The 21,154-nt window shown below is 45.2% G+C and overlaps 1 protein-coding gene across 1 annotated transcript in view; it reads left to right on the forward strand.

Annotated features, from left to right (window-relative positions):
* Positions 1 to 21,154, forward strand: part of STAG3 (STAG3 cohesin complex component) — a 1,816,020-nt gene that overhangs the window by 1,317,108 nt on the left and 477,758 nt on the right. Inside the window, exons 25-26 of the mRNA XM_085637308.1 lie at positions 4,154 to 4,287; positions 4,751 to 4,852. Coding sequence (XP_085493434.1) covers positions 4,154 to 4,287; positions 4,751 to 4,852 — 236 coding nt within the window. The remainder of the gene's footprint in view (positions 1 to 4,153; positions 4,288 to 4,750; positions 4,853 to 21,154) is intronic.

The following is a 21,154-nucleotide window of genomic DNA, read 5'->3' on the forward strand; positions in this document are numbered from 1 at the left end:
ACATATTTAAAAATAGCTTTACTATATACAATAATGCAGTATATAGATTATATACTTGTGAATCTTATTAGGAGATGCAGATGGCTTCTCTTTTCACTGTATGGTTTAGGTATTGCTGTAGGTTATACCTTGTAGGGGTATATATATATATATATATATATATATATATATATATATATATTACCTACTGGCGGTCGCCAGTAGGTAGTTATAGTTAGGACCACGTTTCCATAGGAAAACCTCAACATTCTATTTTGAATAACTTTGGCGCCGGTCGACGAATCCTCGCGAATTTCTCAAAATAGGTGGGGCGCTACGCTCCGCTCCTACCCTGAAAGTCTTGGGGGGATCCGTCAAGCGGGGGCTGAGATAAAAGGGGGGTCCCAAAACGCGTTTATTTATATATATGTATATATATATGAATATATATATATATATGTATATGTGAATATATATATATATATATATATATGTGAATATATATATATATATATATGTGAAAATATATATATATATATATATATATATATATATGTGAATATATATATATATGAATTTTGGGTATAGATCTAGGTGTGCACAGAGCACTGTCTATATTGATTTGGATGACATATTTGGTCAATATTTATAGCAGATTCAGATCTGTATAATTTCCATCTTACCATCTCTTAGGGTTTTGAATGTTCTGTATCCTTAGTAAGGTTACTTTGTATAATAGTGTTTTTTCCAAGGACAGGCTTTGATTTGCCTTAGTCTTTGTTCTTGTGCTAGCCTTCCCGATGAATGCGTTGATTTATCCGGACTTCTTAGGTGGATGTGTTTTGGGAGTCCTTTTCTCGGGACACTTTTCCCTCAAATACTTCTTTGCTGAAGGAAGGAAATGTAGTTTTCATGCCATTCGCTATTGCAGCTGGACCTCCTAGTCCATAGGCTCACTTCAACCTTTGGGGGTCAGGTACTATAGTCATACTATTGTCTGATGTCTTCTGACACTGTATTATTCTTCTACCCTTGAGGCCCGGTTTTTCCGTGCATGTAGGGTTATTTTTACTTGCATTGCTTGTGGTCCTGGCCACAGTTATTGTAAGTAGTCCCATGCTTCTGCTCATCTAATTCTTACTCGTATCAGTTCTCTTGTCAATTTAGGCCGGCTGGTTCTCTCTGAGAACTTTTGTAGGATTAGTGTGCAGACTCTGCTCCAAGTGGAGTAAAGCTATGGTATTTAATTCAAAAGTTAATGGATCTGCGGCTAGATGTTTCTATTAGATGAACAAGTTACTTACCTTCAGTAACACATTATCTGGTAGAGACATAGCCTAGCCACAAATGTCTTAACGCCCTACCGATCCTCCTCCCTCTGCGAACGGTCTGTAGTGTAAGAGGTATTTCCTTTTACAGCCCTGGTTTAAGCATCAGCGGTAATTGTTTTGCTTGGCTATGTGCTTCAATGAACCATCTGGTTTTTCCTTACAGACCTTGTCTGGGTATTAATATTCCATTCATTACCACTTCCTAATTGCTCATTCAAAGATGCATAGATATTTTTGAGCACACTGTTTCCACAGCCAGTTTCTATAGTGGCTCCGTGTTTTGGTGCGAGAGGTTTCCACAGAAGAAACTGATGTTGTTGCGCCAAAGGGGACTTATATGACTCGTCACAACCGGAGTCAACGTTATTACGGAGTCGTACGACGCTGTTCCCTAGCGCACAGAGGGACTGCTGCCTGGAGAGAATTCAAAAGTTAAGAAATCTGCGCCTAGACTATGTCTTCACCAGATAATGTGTTACCTAAGGTAAGTAACTTGTTCATCTGTGTATACTTTACCTTCCGAATACACCCTCCTGACAATTGTGAGCTCTGCAGGAACTTTTCTAGAAGTACTGAGCGAAAAATTATCCTTCATGGGAGGGAAGAACAGTGCAGGCAGCAGAAGTTCTTCTCAGGAATAGCTGGGAAGTCAGAAGAGTGAGGAGAGGGGCGAGCCTCTACCAGTAGTCCAATTTTAATATCTGAGGACTTTGTTCCTGCTCATTGCCGGTTCGGTACAACCTTCAAAGGCAACCTTAATTGGACTAACTGATGCTGGACAGAGACTGTGAGGCTTCTTATTCAGAATTGTCTGTAAAATAGTACTGTTTCACCATGTGCCGTGAACCTTAAAACTGCAATAAAGAAATTTTAAAAAAGAAAAAATCTGAGGACTTATCCAGAAGGAGAGTCAAATGGAGACACGATCATGAGAAACAGCAACATTACCAGCCAACATCTATTAAAGGGGTAGTTCCAGCCTGTTCGCTGTTGAGGACTGGATTGACATAGGGAAGAGATTCCACGTCAACAGAGCCCATATTGTGAAAGCACCACTCCACGTCGAGGCACAATTAATCTTCTCATTAAATTGGGAAGTCCACTGAGTGGCTCAGGAGGATGAAGGCTAGAAAGTTACCTGCAGCTTCTGACTGAATACTCAAGAGTATATTTGCCATCCAGACCTTCATTTTCAGTGGTCAAACCGGATTCTCCAGTCTGGTTCTTTAGCCCATCACTTCGCCTCCCACGCCGCCTACTCCAGAACATCCAGTCATACCTGTGGAGCCATCTCCATTCCCATCTGCAACACCAGTGTCCTCGGGGACTCCACAACCTTCCAGACCATTCTTGGCACCTGGTACCATTCCAGGAGTAGATCTAAAACACCACAATCTGCTTCTAGATCTCGCAGTAGATGAAGAACAAGACAATTTTCAGCATTAATCGTGTTGTTCCATATTATCCAGACATACCTCCTCCTACAGGTTCTAGACAGTTATTTCTACAACATTCTCATCTTATTCATGATTTTCATTATCAGAGCATAAACATATTCACCAACACTGATGAGTTTACTTTAACTAGAACCTCCACTGTTGAGAATATTAACACATTCCCAGATTTTCTCATCAGGGGGGCTAATAAACAAAGTATCTCATTGCCAGTTGTGACCATATCCATTTGATTATATTCAGGATTCTTCACTTCTTCACCAGATGTTATCCACATGACTGATACTTGCATTATTTCCAGGTCTCTTGCAGACTGCAATGAGGCTATTTATAACATCCGTGAATGCAGTCCCTTCCAGGCTGCAAAAGAAATGTATGCCTTCAGAACAGGATCCACCATTTATCTCAGTGAGTCCTCCACCTGGCTCCAGAATAGTTTTGGCGGCAAAGGAATAGCATGCCACTGCTCATTCGTCCTCTGTCCCACCAGACATGGAGAGCAGAAAACTTGATTCTGGAGTCAGACTCAAGGGGGGGGGGGGGGGGACTAATTACTAAATTCAGTAACATTAGTACCATTTAGCTGGGTATCAGCATTTTTTCAGGCATATAAACACAAACAAGATTAGAAAGAGCACTATTCTGAGGTCAGTTGTAACTATGCAATTGTCATTTCAAAGAATTATTTTATTAATGGATATGTTGTTTCCAGTGCAGTCTGACCTCTTCCTGAAGGCATAGTTGCTATGGTTTGATATTTCTGGATTCAAAGATCATGTTCTCTCATATACACACCATGGGCAGATGTACTTCTCTAAAAGCAAAATGTCACCATGTCCTGTCTGGCCTTTTATAAAGACAAAACTAAAAGTGTGACTAGGCTCGTATTCTTCTCTTAAAAAATTAACATGTGTTTGAGGGAGTATTGTAGAATTCCCCATTGGCAACAAGAGGGCACTGTTAGAATAATGTTATGCATCGCTCTGAACAGTCGTTTAACCTCCTTGGATTGTTGGAAATGTACTGGCTAATACCAACATCCTTTTCATTGCACCCAGATTCCCTGCTATTGCAGGGCATATTTTACCCTGTGTTGGAAAGTGCCTTCTACTTCCATGGGAGAGGGCTAATGGGGAACTTGGTCTGCAGGCAGGTTTCAGAGAAGGTTTCTTAATTCACATTTCCCTCTTCTATTCCATGTAAAGTTTATAGTGTGAGTGGCTTCCTGTTTTGTACATCCGTGGCTCTATTCACTACTGATGCAGGTTGGTATTCTGGAATGGCAAATGAGGTGTAACTGGAGTTACCTATTTTATAATTTGTGACTGTCTTGTGCCTATTTCTTTTCTTTGATGTACAGCAGACTCTAGTTTCATTTATCTGATGCAGGTGATGAAGATGAGGCTTTGAAGATTGAGATACTTCATAAGCGCAGAAACCTACTAGCTGGATACTGCAAACTAATAATTTATAATGTGCTTGAGCTGAACTCAGCCACTGATGTTTTCAAACACTATGTGAAGGTGAGAGAACACAGCTTAGATTTGTTGTGGACAAGGCAGTGTGTAATGTATGTTGTATTTGGGTTATCCTGTGTGGGTGAGGCAGACTTGTCTGGGAATCAGCTTTCCCTGTTATTGAAGCTTCTGCCCATTTTGCACCTGTTATAGAATGATACAGATGCTATATACAAAATAGTGTATTTAAGTATGGAACTTGGCATCCAATGTCTTGTGAGAACTAAAGATTATCATTGTCCAAACATTGTGTATTTTCTGAAAAGCTAGAGCTCTTTAACTACAGCCATAGGAATACCATAGGTTGAACAAGGGGTTTCCCTGCTCTTTTATTGTGGAAAACGTGTTTTCCCAAATTATCGGTGGCACCAATGTATTCAGACTCTAACACACCCCTCGTAATTTATCTTTCTTGAAGTGCATTATGGAGGAATTCTCAATCTAAGATGTTTTAACATTTTCTTTTTAGTATTACAATGACTATGGGGACATTATCAAAGAAACTCTGAGCAGATCCCGTCAAATCAACAAAGTGCAGTGTGCCAGGACCCTTCTTCTCACCCTGCAACAGGTTTGTGCAACGTTTGCGTTAATACAGCAGACCATTTGCCTTCTTTTTTAACTTTAGGGTAAGGGCGATTACTTTGAAGTTCCTTGTGCCAAACTTATTATTAGGTGGAGGAGGGAATGAAATAACTTTTATGTAGTCCTCTGTTATAAAATCTCTCTGACATTAATCAACAGTAAATATCGGTGCCTCCGCACAGTATCCCAGAATTCTTTTATACGAAAATACTCGTTTTTGGAAACTTGACTGTGAGAAGTTGGCCTGATATATGATGTCACTAGTTCTAGTGTACACCTTGTATCAGTCCAAACAACCCTTATGGTGATTGGTTGTAAAGTCAACCTTATAGACCAGCTATCCTAGTGGTAGCATGGACAAGAGCAGTCTTAGTCTAAACTCTGTATGGCATGTGAAGCCAGCTGTTATACCATTTGCAATCCCTTGAATACCAAATGAAAGGACACCACAACAGATATATTATAAAAATAGAATGTATTTATTCTAGTCAAAATACCCTCAGCACTCTTTATGAGATTCGAGGTAAGTACAACACAGTCTTATTTAAACATACATAAGTCACACAGGTAAGTAACACAGTTAGGCCCTAGAGGCCACGCAAACCATATACTAAGTAAGTGGTATAAGAACCACTGTCACAAACACAGGTTAGGCCTAGGCCTAGGGAATCGCTGGGGCTACACTATCCTATCAGTTGCTAGGCAGTGGGAGGCCCACGGGATTCAGGTGCAGAGTGGAAACACTCACGCGTAATGCGTTAAAGTCGATAGAAATAGTAGTATTTAGAAATTAAGAGTTTTAGGACACTTCGGAAGGAACTAGGAGTTAGAGACTTGGAAACTAGACACTAGGACAGTCAATACCCTTGTGAGCACCGGAGTACTCAAGTTACCTAGCCCACGGTCTGCGGGTGAATTGGTGTGAACTTGCGTCGGGTTTCGTCGTCGACTCCTATGGATGCCTGAAGAAAAGATGCGGACAGGCAGTCAGTGAAGAGTGTCCGGTGGATTCCAAGGATGGAATCAAGAAGGAGGATACCTGCAAGCAGAGGGGACAGAGTCTAGGTCACCAGCCAGGAGCCGGGAAGGACCCAGGAAGGAACCAGGCGATGTCGTGAAGATGCAGGTGATGAGGTGAAGCTTGTCGCAGCAGCTACGGGTACCAGGAGGCGTCTAGGACGACCAGAACCAGGAGGCGAGCTGTCCCACGAGGGCTCTTGCTGTCGGCGGCGTCGATGTGGAGTTTGGACACAACAAGCCTTGGCAAGCGCAACCCACGCAGAATGAAGGATTCGCTTCTGTTGCAGACCAGGAAGGCCTGAGGTGCTTCTCTTTCACAGGGAAGCAAAGGCCAGTCTGGAGGAGCCAAACCAGTGGTGGAAAGTCAAAGGTTCGTCGTCGCAGAGGTCACTAGCCAACGGGCAAGCAACCGGACAGACGCGTCGAGCAGGAAAATGCAGAAGGGCCTCACGCAGAACTTGTGGAGTGTGGTGGCCTGATCTTCGGTGCAGATGGTGCTCGGGATTGGGGCTTCTCAATCCCCAGAGCACAACTTCGAGGATGCCTCAGAAGCTGCGCTGGAAGCAAGTAGCCAATTTTCCTAGGTAGCCGGTCCCACGTCTCTCGTCGCCTCCACGGATCTCAGCTTTGCTGGGGATGTGGATCAGGGTCGGAGAAGTCTGGAAGTCAAGGCGCTGGTCGGGCTCTGCAGTCGGTTCCTCGTAGAACGTTGGGCAAAGCAAACGGCAGGTCGCTTGTTGGTGCCTGTTTGCACAGGGTGGTCACTCCTTGGCCACAAGGGAGATTCTTCAGTCTTCTTCCGTAGTCGAATGTCGAAGGTCCAGAGTTTCTGTTCAAGTTTCAGTTATCAGGATAATCTAAAGTCCTAGGGACTCAGCTCCCACTCTTATACTAATCTGGGGGGCTGGGTTACCTGCTAGGTCCCTCCTATGGGTGGGACCAGGGAGGGGGGTGGTTACACCCCCTTCCCTTTGTCCAGTCTCGCGCCAGGACTGGGGCTGGAGTGCCCCAGCACCGGTTTCAACCGGACTATGCATGGAACACCTTGTGTGCCCCAGGCAGTGTCTCGTTTCATTCATCCCTCCCTGCCCCAATACACTAAGTCCTGTCTAGGGTGGTGCTAGCACCTCCCATGGCAGGAAACCTATTGTCCAAGCCTCCCTCGCTGGAAGGACTCCCAGCAGCAGGAGGTCAGACTTGTGTCTGTGGCAGCAGCATCCATTTTGTGATGCTGGGGCTCTGGTTAACTTTAACCGGGTAGTAGGATTTTAACATGTCTTCTCCCTCTAGAAGGGGGGAATACTATCCTCACCACCAGAAATGGTATGGGGGTATTATTCCAAAGTGTTAGACACCTTACACAACATGTTTCGATAAAGCCAAACCATAGTTACCATAACCTCGAGGATTATAAGGCACTTTAAGAGTATATGGTAGGCAATACCATAGAACAACTATAAGGACATGGTTCCGAAAGCTGCAGACAGGCTCAGCTCATGCTAGAGCACCATCTCACATGTTACCAAGCACTCTGCCTTCAGGATTGTTAAGGCCTGCCATAGGAGGGACTGATAGGTTACCCATGTGTCTATATATAAGGTAGGCATAGGAATACTATGCCTAAGCAAGGGGTGATTACACGACCTTGCCCCAGCTGAGTGATCAGCCAGTTGTGTCATAATGGAAGGCCAGCCAGGGGTGGCATAATACATGCTGCAGCCCCTGGTAGGCCAAGGGTACACCTAGGCCCTGGGTACCTAAGGTACACTGTATTGGGACCTATAAGGTGATCCTTACCAATTGGTTTATGTACCTAAAGTACATAGTATGAATTTAGAGAGAGAACAGCTGGGCTGTGAGTCTGATTAGCAGGCCCACAGCCACATCTAAGTCGAAAACCAGTGAAGCAAAAGCAAAAAGTGGGGGTGAACATAGAAAGCAGACCCTACTCTCCTACACAGACAATTAACTATGAATGTATGACACAATCATGCATGCTTTTACAACGCGGCAATACAACTAACGTGTTGTCACACGTTCCATTACCATGCAGGTTGTTACAACGACTTGCCTTAGCGAAGCGCTGGACTTTGGAATAGTATAAATTACTATTTCAACTCCAGTCTGCGCAACTGTAGGGAAGGTATTGAATTTAAAAGCGAACAACACTTTACCTAATGCAAGTCGTTGTAACGACTTGCGTGGTAATGGAACGCATGGTAACAACGCGTTCTTTGTATTGCCCGCGTTGTAATGGTAGTGAGTAGTTCTAAGGCTGTTTCCCATTAACTATACCAGCTGCCTATGCAATATAAAGGCGCATTTCTTGTCTATAGACTTTTTTATAAGGTATCTTATCTTACACAATTGTGGCCAAACTTGCAAAGAAAAACAATCCTCTGCATCTTCAAAAGCCTAGCCCAAGAGTCATGGAGGGTATTCCAAGTTCATTTCAACCCAGCTCACATAATGGGAAGCAGTCCCAGGATCCTTGATGGAACGTTGGACCCCAGCATTCCTTTGAAACACTATATTGTAAGGTAATGGATTCCCAAAGCCAAAAAAGGTTTTAGGGAGTTCCAGACCCTAATTGCTGCCACCACTGGGTTACAGGCCAATGCCCAATTGTTATCGGAAGTAGATCAAGGCAGGATTGGAGGATAACCATCAGGTACAGTCCCTTTTAGGTCTCGCCTACGCAGCGCGCATGCGCTGCATAGGTAAGAGACCTTTAGTAATGGGCACAGCTTTCCCTGCAAAAACGTGCACGCGTTGCATTGCTTCCAATGGCAACGCGTGCACGTGTGGCGATTCACTTGCAGGAGCGGGCGGCGGCGCCATATGGTAGCAATTATCGCACCTTACCGCTCGCTCCCGCAAAGGAATCGCGCAGGCCCCCTCCTCTCTCCCCTCCTCTTGCTGCCTCGCGCGCTTGTTTCAGTGGCACAAAAATGAGCCATAAGGTAGAGGTTGCAAACATGCAAGAGCAGCTGGGCTAGACAGCAAGTCATGCATGTCATCCTCTGTCTTCTACTTCCAATAATAAAAGAAATGATTGAGAAGTGGCGGTGGACATGTTATGTTATTTGCATCAGAATAGTGCACAATCTGCCATTGGTCTGGCATTGCTCAGCTTTCAGTTGTCTCAAGGTCACTTCCCATATGATTCTGAATTCTCTGCTATAGGCCAAAGTATGGCTCTGCTGTTTGAGAAATGTCCAGTTGTACATTTCTTCCTCAAAATTCGTGAAAATGGTGTCTGCACCCAAAACAGGGGTGTGCTTTGGGGATTCACTGAGGAGATGTGTTTACAGATGCCGGCTTGGTCTGAGTTTATGGCATTTAAAGAAAGTTTTTCTTTTCACACTGGCTTAGAACAAAAGCCCTTCCCAGCAATTGAAATGGGACCAAGGTGGGTAGGCCGAGCTGAAGGGCTCGTATTGTGTGAATTTGACGAGATTTTTAAAGCTGCAAAACATGGGCGACTCTTTCCTTGTAAGTGTCCCTTTCATACCCCCACCCCTCCCCCACCACCCTTTCTAGTTTCCGTCTGATCCGGTCAGAGCAACCTGCCTGCAGCGGATGCCGGGAGAGGCCGGCTAGTGCCGCCAGTCTCTAGCCGATGTCAGTACCGGTACCTAGGGCGAGGATCACTGCTGTCTGTCGGTCTATCGCAGTGCGGTGGCTGGAGACTGCTGATTGTATGCACAGCCGGGCCGGGGATTGCAGCTTGTCTGTATCCACGGCCGGGGATTGCAGTTTGTCTGTAGCAGTAGCCCGGGCTAGAGACTGCTGTTTGCCTGTAGCCACAGACAGACTGGGGATTAAAGAACGTAGCCGCTGCCCGGACGCGGGTTGTGTTTGCTGTTAGCTCAGCTAGGGCCGGGGATCTCAGTTTGTCTGTAGCCACAGTTCTGGTCATGAATTGCTGCCTGTCTGTAGCCGGATCCCGCGCCACACCGGGCTGTGCTGGTTGTTTGTTGCCGGAGCCCGGCCCTGGCAGTGCTGCTTGTTTGTTGCCGGAGCCCGGCCCTGACAGTGCTGCTTGTTTCCGGAGCCGGCCATGACAGTGCTGCTTGGTTGTTTCCGGAGCCGGCCATGACAGTGCTGCTTGGTTGTTTCCGGAGCTGGCCCTGACAGTGCTGCTTGCCTATAGCCACAGCGAGTCCTGGGAATTGCTTCCTCTGGTCAGTGACGCCCAGGGATTGCTGCTTGTGGACAGCCGTACCCTCTGACCGGTGTCCCTGCCTGTGACTACGTGGGAAGGCGAGCCCATTTCACATCCATGTCAATATGCGACTGCGTGTGTCCTCCGGTTATTATTGTCAGTATTTGTCTACAGGTATGTGTTTGGGGCGGCGTGTGTATGATATTCGTGCCAATGGATATGGAGCCCTGAATGCTTATGTGCGTTAACATGTAGCTATTTCTGTTTGTACCAACGTTTTTAAATCTTTGAGTTTATTTTTGTATAGATGTTTACATTTTGTATAAGTGTTTAAATATGTGTGTTTATTTTGTACAGTTGGTCAAATCAGTGTGTTATTTTACATTCAAATGCGTGCATGTATATAGTTACCGGTCTTTGTGTACGTCTCTGTGTATGTTTATTCGTTTCGTTGTGCTCCCGTGTCTATGTGTTTGAGTTATGGTGTGTTTTCAGGTTGTTTTTATGTTTGTTTGTTTGTGTGTTTCTGTTTGGGTGTGTGGGCGCACCTGTGTGGTATACGTGTCGGTGTGGGAGAGAGCGTGAGATGCGGGTTTTTGATGCCTCGCCTATAACTGATTATGATCACATACATGCGTCATTCATGCGTGACACATGAACACAAGTAGATTTTACACACACATGATGAATCCGCATGTGGAAAGTGCACAGTGATGTTAAATATATCATGCTTACTGGAGCCTCGACAGAGTTAAATACGTGATATACGTCATGCAAATACAGATGCAATACACTTTGCAAGTACACAGACTATTTGAAAGAGGCATGCGACTAGTAAAACAGGTGTTTGTGACACTGCCTAGGCGATAAGGGGTACTGTGTAAAGTACACATTTCTGTGCACTGACTGGCCAGGAGCCTCAGAACTACGCTTGAGATTTAGTGAACTTCGGGCTTTGGCATGGAATGCGCTGAGGTTGGAGTAAAAAGAAAAAAAATGTTTCGTGTGATTTACCCTACTTTCTCAGATTCGAAAGCCCCCCTGCAGGGTCCCTGCCTAATGAATTGCGATATGCAACACCATATGAATTATTCCGTGATTTTAAAGCAGTTAGCGCCCTTCGCCTATTAGTAATGGGACTCCCAGACCCACGAAGCTTTCTTTGAATGTTGTTTGTGCGAGGAGCGGTGGTCACTCCTTTGTGCACCCAAGCAAAACACTGACCAGTTTTACAGTCAGCAGAGGAACCAGCTGGGAGTCAATGTAGCTTCACATTCCTGTAAATAGAAGCAAACTGGTTTAGGTAGCGCCTAGAGAGCGTTTTCGTAGTTTTATGTGAAGTAAAAAACAATAAACGTATTTCCTCTGATGCCGCAGCTGAAATAACACAACCCCAAAGTGCATTTCAAACCCCCAGATAAGGTGCTCCGCTCAGTGCGCTGCCAGGCTTTTCAGTATTTAGGCCGGTGGTTTAGGGGGCGGGGGACTGTTCAGATCAAGTACAAACAAGCATTGACATAGCCAATAGGTCAAGTGTTGCATGGCTAAACACTTATAAGTTCCCAAAGGCGAGACCTATTGGCTATGCCAATGCTTGTTTAGTCTCACATCCTTGACCCTTATGTGATGGTAGGTGTGCTTCTGTCCATGCCTCTGATCTTAATTGCTCTTCACCAGATGCTCTTCCTGAGTCGGTTAGCTACAAGTGTCTGTCATCTGAGCTTTGACTCTCTCTGTTGGTCAGGGCTAGTCCTGTCCAAAGTGGGCAGATTGCAACCTGTATTTACATGACGGGCATTATCTTCAGCCTTCTGACCAGGGTCTAAGCATGAGAAAAGCAGGTGTGTTCTGCTTGGCACATCATATCTCTCAACTGATTTTTATAATTAAGAGGTAACTTCTGTTGTGAAGTCACCATACTAACATCAGACAGGTTTTTCTTATGGGGAAACTATGGAGGCACTGTTTGGGTACCAGTTCCCTTTTACTAGATTTTTCACCTTTGAATTTAAGGTCCTCGGGCAACCAGATCAGGATTCCTCGTTCCAAGTACATCTGATAAAAAGTACTTAAAAAATGGTCATTGGGATGTGCATTAGAAGGTCACAAGTCAGTCTTCTAAATTGTAGTGAAGATGGTGATATCTAAATCATTTGAGTCCACATGGTGCTGCTGGCCAAATGTCTGAGAGATATATGCACAGTGCTGGCTTGAAACCAGGCTGTTAAAACTGCTCTAAGGGCAGCGAGTCCATGAATGATCTGAACTCTTATAGAGTAAACCGATCTCTGTGGCATGTCCATTAAGAGAATGTCTCAACAGGTATTAATATAGAAATGATTTGTACAAGGTAAAGTGATAACGTAGGAAAAGAAGAGAAACATCAGGAGTTGATTATCGGAGTCTGTATTCATAAATAAGCATCAGAATAAATTCGTACAACAATAATAGGATTACTCTATGTATGTACAATCGAAATAAAGTGGACACGTAGTGGTCGTGAAAAAATGTGAACCGCGCATGTTTGGCGCGTACCAGAGTGAAGGTAAAAGCAAGGGGGCGTTACTTTCAAATGGTACAAAAACATGAACACTGGAGGAAACAATTATGCTATGAGTGCTATTATACTCACCCAGCTCTCAACTGGGTATATGGGGTTTTCTCCTGTTCTTTACTGTTACATTGGGCAAGAGTTTATCCTCTGTGGACTAACTTTACAGGCCTCTTTCCTTGGGCTATTAATGTGGGTCTGTCCACATCATTATGTCTTCCAGAGAAACCATAGGTTTTACTCGATAGACTCGAGAAACTTAAAAAGAAACAGAAACGTACTGGACTACAGGTGCACATGCTCACAGACTATTTGAAAGAAGGAGTGATCCCACTGGGACTCCAGATACTTAACACCAAAGCCATTTTCACACAAGACGGAAGGATTCGTTCAGGCTTTAGTCATCTAGCGACCACCTTCTCCGGACATTGGATGGTCCTCGGTATCAACACAGCCAAAAAGAATTAGAAGAGATTGCAGAGTTAGAAAAACTAATTCTTGTGGACACCATCACTAATGCAAGGGATTAACAGGACAAAATCAGCACCACAATAGCTACATTCAACACTTTTGAGCAGAACAAAAAAATAAACAAGATCCAAAAAATATTTCAAGAATTACAGCAAAGAGAGAACTTACCCATACCTACGAGACCATTTCTACGTCACTACTTTCCAACCCTCCAAGACACGAAACTGGGGCAGGTAGAAAGGCCAACAATCAGTAACTTTTTCATATTCCTTTAACACCTTAGCAGAGGAATCTGACCTAGGTGAGGGCACTAGCTTCAACCCAAACCATAACAGACCACCCCTACCCTACCCACCTGTTTTTTAGGGAGAAGCTTTGATCAGGGAAGGGGCAGGGGACACTCCCACTGTGACGACCCAGGAAAGGGACTGACCCGCCGGATGTTCTATCAGTGGGGTCTCCCGCAGTTTGCCCACCCAATACGGCTTCCAATACCCACATGGATACCATTTCCATTTTGTCCAGCCCAACTCTCTCCTCTCGAGAAATCACCCTCTTGAGCAAGAGGCTATCATTTGTTCTGACTGTGTGAAGTAACCTTTTCAACCTGCACAAGGACCTTCTGAGATTTTTCAGATGTTTCAGACTGAGACATTTTTTTGCCAATAAACCCTTTGACAGTAACCCCAACTGGTCACTTTTCCATCCTCCCTCTACCTTTCTGCCACCCTCCTTTACCATGCCACCAGAAATCCTTGCATTCAAGAGAATGATACTACAGTAAGTAATGGGGATGAAACAACATTTTGAGTATGTCCCAGATAACCTCCCATTATCAGAGAAACAAGCTTTAGTAACTCTCAAGACAAAGCATGACACAGCGATCAATCCATTGGGCAAGGGGGTGGATTTGTCATCATGGGCACAGAAAAATACAGTACCAAGATAATAAGACCACTTTCCAACACTGAGCACTGGAACAGGGTATCGTAACATATAAGGAACATCACTCCTTGAATAACGCACATCCACGTACAGTAGTTATATATGTATTGTCTAAGATACATAAGAATACAGGCAGTTCCCCTGGACGCCCTGTTGTCTCAGGCTGTGGCTCAGTTTTTGAGCCCTTAGAGAAATCCATTGATGCCATCATGAAGGAATTTGTCCCGGTCACGGATATGTACATAAAAGAGAGTATAGACCTAATTTGTCAAATTGAAAAAAAGAACCTGCAATTCCGACTCTGATCTCATGGTAGGTCTTGACATAGTCTTTGTACTCTAACATCCCCCAATTGTAAGGCCTAGAGGTTATCTGGGATCTATTAAATACACAACCTATCCCTACTAAACTCCAGATGGACTTTGTGGTAAGACTGCTGGAGATTTGCTCTTACCCATAACTATTTCTTATACAAAACACATTTTACTTGCAGAAGAAAGCCGTCTCCTTGGGAGCATGTCTTGACTCCAATTTTGCAATCTTGTATGTACACAACCTTGAGGGAACTAAGATCCTCACACAGGACATTCCCTTTTACAACCAAATCGGGATTTGGAAACGGTACATAGATATGCTCCTCCTCTGGCATAGCCAAATTAACTACCTACATTTTTTTGTAGAATGACTCAATACTACCTTAGCACACCTTAGATTCCTTTCAGATGCCAAGAGTGATAATCATCTCTTTCTTGATCCCAAACATCAAACACAAGGACAAAATAGGAACATCACTCTATATAATGCCCATAGAAAGGAACCGCCTTCTGCTTTACTCAAGCAACTACACCAGGGGCCTACGAAATGGACTACTGTATGGATAATAATTGCGTATACGGAGGAATTGTTAGTGGAAGAAGGACTAGTTCCAGTAGGCAGCAATCCTGAGTGAAAAACTGACATCCAGGGGTACCCATGTCGCCTAGTGTCACACGCCCTTAAATGCGCTTGGTATTGCCCCAGGGAGACTCTTCTCTCCCCAAAAACCAAATGCCAAAACAAACGTGTACCCTTTGTCTCTACCTTCTGCCCTTCTAATAATATCCGCATGATAATAAATACGACTTGAGACATTTTATGCACACAAACACACTTCTCAGAACCCCCTCTATTCTCCTGCAAAAGCGACAGTAATCTGGCTGACCATTTGGTACACACCATAACCTGAAATCCGAAAGCCAACCATGCCCAACCCATTACAACAGCATGGGGGTTATCACCAGTGGTGAGTCATTACAAATGTCAGAATTGTAGTGTCTGCCCCCTAACATTTAAATGAAAGACTTTAAAGTAGGCATACAAATCTTTTCTCTAAAGCAACTGATGAACATCGAATGTCATTTATGCCATAAGTTGCCCTTGTGTATATTGGCCAAACAACTCAAATGATAAACCAATGTATCATCCAACACAAGAGTCGCATTAGATGTAATGTGGAAAATGCCCCCCTTTTCTCCCATCTTAACACGCTTGATGAATGGAACATGTTCACTAGGTAACGATTGTTCATACATGGGAATGTTTTGCTCCATAAATGTATAAAAATTGCTTCTTTAATGTCAAGTTCTGCTCTTAAAAGTGTTAATTATAGCTCTCAATTTGTCCAGACGGAGCTCTTCATTTCTCCGGACAATACCATCTATCATGTTATCCAATGTGTACACCACCACTAATCTTGCGTACATCACACAGCAAGATGTAATATATTGCATATATGTCGATAAATTACACCTATTAATTCAGTGTAATTATAATGTATCATTTTGACTATTGTGTTGCCTGATGTAAAACCTTCCCTCTTAGTGGGCTGCAGAATTCCGACGCTCGGGCCTATTGCTAGTTATCCTCCCACTGTTCAGGCACAGTTACATTCGGCAAGATGTGATTACATTTACTGTACATATTAATTGATTGTATATATTCTTTTGATTTAGCCCAGCTGAATGCTCATATCATTTTTCTTTTAATTGCGTGCTCGCTTATGTAAGTGTAGCACCCTGCACTAATTCAGACAACCCTTATGGTGGTTTTAGTGGTCTTAGACTACCTTAGAAAGCTCTCTAAGTGGTAGCTATGGAGAGCAGCCTTCCGGCTTAGTCCAGAAGGAGTGTAAAGCGGCTTGTTTTACCAGTACTTAATCTTATAGTGTAGGTTTAGTGAAAAAGAACCACACAGTGTAATTATAAAAAATATGAATTTATTATAAACACAAACACGTTGCAATATCTCCTACCCAGAGATATAATCACAATACACACAATACTTTAGCAATAGAAAACGTAAGTAGCATAATTACACAGTGTTCTCCAGGGGGGAGACCAAACCATATACTAAAATAGTGTAATGCAAACCACGACCTAAGTCGAGACTGGACCCAGATGATGTGGAATAGCTGGGGACCCACCTAAGGTTAGTGCCCATGAACCCCACAAAGGCCGTGTGCAGACTGAGAACACGACTGTATGCTCATTACAAGTCAATGGGTTAGCCGAGGTTGCAGTTTTAAGGAAGATGGACCCTTCCCAGAGGGCCCTGAAGAAAGCCCGTGGAAATGGAAGGTTGTAGAGTCACCCCACTCGTGGATACCCCGGGAGCCAGAATGCCTACACCAGTGAAGCCGGGTGCATAGGTGCGAAGTGAAGTCGGAAACCGCCGTAGACCACAATGGAAGACTTCAGTGAAGATGCCACTGGCGAAGAAGGCGAAAGAGTCCGGTGGAACCCAAAGGTAGATTTAAGATGAGAGGTACCTGCAAGCAGAGAGAACAGTGTCTAGGCCACTCAGGAGCGACCAGGAGGCATCGAAGACGAATGCCCATTGATGTCGGCGATGCAGGAGAGTTGACGGTTTCCTTGAAGCTGCTGCTGTTGTGTGGACTAGGAGCAGTTCACTAGCTATCCCACATCGGATGTGAAGAGCCAGGGGGTCGGTGTCCGTCGAGCCAGTCAGAAAGCCTTGGCAACGGCAACAAACATAGTAGTCGAAAAAGGTGCAATGTCGGGACCAGCAAGGTTCAAGTGACTGACTATGAGTAGGTAAGTCAGAGCAGGCCCGAGCAAGCAGGGAAGTCCACTATAGCCAAAGAAGATCCTCGAGAGGACCCACGGGCCGAAGGCACAGAAGTCGCAAGAGGACCTTGAGCAGCTCACCAAAGGATGGAGGCCCATTGTGCAGAGGATAAGGTGCGGACAAAGATCTTGGTTGCAAGAAATGCTTGAGGTTGGAGCTTCTTGAACTCCGAAGAGCTGTGGTGAAGAGAGACAACAAGCCTTAGCAACGGCAAGTCGACGTGGTGCACAGAGGCACTGCTCCAGCTGTTTCGACGAGGGATACTGGCTTCAAAGTTGCAGAACCACCACCTGTGTTGCTGAACCTTTCGGAGTCTGTAGGAACTCAGAAACAGTAGACCGGTCAGCTTCATTGCGGTGACTGCAGATGCAGGAAAGTGATTCCTTCACATTAAGGTAGATTCATTTGGATCTTTGATGTCCACAGGCCTGTAGACGAACCTGTATGGAGCACAGGCACAAACTACGCAGAAGAATGGCAGGATGACAAGACCTAGAGCAGCAGGAGTCTTCCCGGTTGCAGTCTTAATTCCCAAAGCAAAGTCCAACGAAGTCCAAAGGGCCGAGACGGTTGAAGATGAAGTGGTTTTGGATCTGAATCTTGTCACACGACGAATCTATGGAACCACCCATAGGTAAGCGCTTAAGTGCCCTAAGGAAAGGGTTGCGACGGTTCAGGGGTCCGTCCCACAGGAGGGGCTGGACAGGGGGAGGATACTCCCTTTGTCCAGTTTTGCACCAGAGTAGGTGCCAATGGCGCCCTGAACTGGTTCCAACTGGAGTATGCAAGGAGGGCACCAAATGTGCCCTTCAAAGCAGTCTAGTGGCGCTGGCAGGCACACCCTCCCTGTCCCAATACACTAACTCATGTCTGGGAGGTGGTCACACCTCCCTGTGGCAGGAAACCTATTGTCCTGCCTAACCCTGCTCAAGCTTGGCTCAGCATCAGGAGGGCAGAATTGGGTCTCTGGTCGGCAGCAGCCATAGCTTGCTGTCTGGGTCTAGAAGACTGGTACTGGGAGCACTGAGAGCTTCCCAGAGGAGCTTTACAGTGCAACACGTTTGATACCAAACACAGCAGGGTTCGTTATAGCCAGTTTAGAGTTATCCATCGCCTAATGACGCATGTTCACTTTGTGTCGTAATGGCTGATGCACTTACAACCCGGGAGAATGGACTCCACGGATTGTAGGGGTTCCCTGCTCATACAGGGGCACCCTCACACTTATAACCAAGCACCCTGCCTTCAGGATTGAAAGGCCTGCTTTAGGGGTGACTTATAGGTTTTAAATGCAGTGTCCTCGGATATAATGAAACTTATATCTGTCGTAAGTAATGCTAACATCAGCTTACACAGGCTGCAATGGCAGGCCTGTAGTCACAATTTGTGTGGTCTTCCAAGTGTGGCACAATACATGCTACAGCCCATTGTGAACTCCTGGTGTACTTATGCCCTGGGTACCTTAGTACCATATACTAGGGACTTACAAGGGTACTAGTTGCCAATCGGGGGTGTACCTAAGTATTCTCCATGTCCAGTTTAGGGAAGAAGCACAAAGACTGGGGTCCTGATTAGCAGGATCCCAGTCACACTAGTCAGAAAAACATAGGCACCAGCAAAATGTGGAGGTGACCATGAAACCAGATCCTACTTTCTTACACCTATTCTCGGGCTTATTGGTAGTCATTCTCTCCCTGGTGCCCCTGGGGTACTTCTGAGCGCCTTCATCTTCACTACATTCGCGGTCTAGTGTCTCCGACCTGACTTGTCTATTTTAACCTGCTTGGCGGGTTTGTCTAAAACTACCCTGAAGCATTTGCGACCCTGGCGGCTTCCTGGACCGATGGACAAATTTTTAATTAAGCCCCTCTTCCACATTAAAATAATGCCAAATCATGCCGCTCTGCACTCCTTCCATCCCCCCCCCCCCACCACACACACACACACACACACACACACACACACCAGGGTAACTGCCTCATTATTCTCTCTCCCTTAATGACAGCACCCAAACCCAACCCCGTCATTTGCATTGCCAGGTTGGAGGTTTTCACCGCAAGTCTTAATCAGCACGGTCTCAAACGCGTTACTTCCTTTACCTTCCCTTGAACGCTGGATCTACCCCACTCATTTACTGCCTCACTGATTTAAGTGGTGAGTTTTGCCATGCTCCGTTCACGGTACATGCTTGTGCCGCCTTTAGGAATCTGGCTCTATATAGTGGACCAAAAAGAGGTACACTGAAATAATCCGGGCAAACCCCAGAGGAATTGGAGACGCAAGTGACAACCCAAATGCTCTTTCTTGTGATAGTGTAGACGAGTAGTTAAGCATATCAAAGGGTGTAGTGCTAAGCATTTATTGCTTTCACCAAGACAGTAAATGAGATACCCACTCAATAAATAAATAGAATTGAAACTTTCCTTCATGTTTACTAGGACATTTTTAATTCTATGGCAGGACCGGAGGCAAGGATTATGCTAGTTAAAAGCTTATCAACCACCAGGGAGGCCATGTCTACGACTGGTTTGAAAGAGAATCTTTTGAACATGGAATCTGAAGACCAGTCCGCGGCATTAATTATATCTTCGAGGCGGGTCCCGAGAGAAAAGACTTTGGAGCCATTGCTCCTCTGACTGAATGGGCACCAAAGTGCGAGATGTCAATGCCCTCCTCCTGCATGAGCCATCTAGGTATGGTGGGAGAAGAAACAGCCTTGAAGTGTTTCCTGAGAGAGATCAATAACTGGTTCTCTCAGTGAGGGCGTTTGGGTCTGTCATACTTTCGTAGGCTTTGAGACAAAGCACTACACATAGCTTAGGGTGCAGGATACAAAATTATCTTTGAGCCCGACTGTGTGCGCTGGGAAATATGGAAGTTAACTCCTTGAGGGGTAAAGATCCGACCAGGGAGGTCCAGGGCCCTCATGTCAGACACTCTCCTGCAAGAGACCAAGCACAGAAGTATGGCTAGCTCCACCGATAACTCCCTCCTAGACAGATACTTATTTGCCTGCTAGGCTTTAAAAAGGGATAATACCTTGTTGACGTCCCATAGCTTAGAATATCTGGGCTGCGGGGGAAGCCACAGGTGAATACCTCTTATGAGTCTGCATACAAACTGGTGCTCGCCCACCGTGTCCCCACCGCTGATCTGTAAGAGTTAATGGTGCAATACGCCAGGCTGTCTGTGGCCAGGGAAGCCAGGAAATTCAATATGTGAACCACTTCGCACCCTACGGGATCTTGATGCTTCCCAAGGCACCAGCCCACCCATTTGACGCCATTAGATGGAAGTTAGATGAGGGATCTAGAGCGGTGTTGGTGTTGCTCGAATTGTCGGCAGCATTAGACACCGTCTCCCACCCCGTCCTCCTTGACCGACTGCAGGCAAAAGGCATACAAGGCAAGGCCTTGGAATGGTTTGCCTCGTTTCTGTCCAATCGGACACAGGCAGTATTCACTCCCCCTTTCACCTCAGACTGTCGCCCTCTCGGGTGGGGTGTCCCCCAGGGCTCCTCGCTGAGCCCCCTCCTGTTCAATGTTTATTTCTCCCCTTTGGCCGAGATTATCGCTCAATCTGGAATCCAGGCTAATTGCTATGCTGATGATATACAGCTTCTGTTTTCATTTGACTCCCCCTCCCAATCTACCTTTGACCCGTTGAAAAACTGCCTCCGTAACATCGCTAGCTGGATGGATAACAATTCCCTCCGGCTTAACGCTGGCAAAACCGAGGTTATATTTTTCCATCAGCCTTCGCCTCTGGACCCTAACCTGTGGTGGCCGCTTGAAATGAGTACTCCCCCTTCACCTAAAGACTCAGTTAAAAATCTCGGGGTTATCTGGGATTCCAATCTCTCTTTTCAAAAACAGATCCAGTTGGTATCCGCGGCCTGTTTCTCTAAGATGAGGATGATGAAAAAATTAATCAATTTCCTCCCTAGCCAAACTAGGAAAACTATTGTGCAGGCTCTAATCACTTCCCATCTAGATTACGCTAACGGA

The sequence above is a fragment of the Triturus cristatus genome, chromosome 12 (assembly GCF_964204655.1).
Source record: "Triturus cristatus chromosome 12, aTriCri1.1, whole genome shotgun sequence".
In the NCBI taxonomy this organism is placed as follows: Eukaryota; Metazoa; Chordata; class Amphibia; order Caudata; family Salamandridae; genus Triturus; species Triturus cristatus.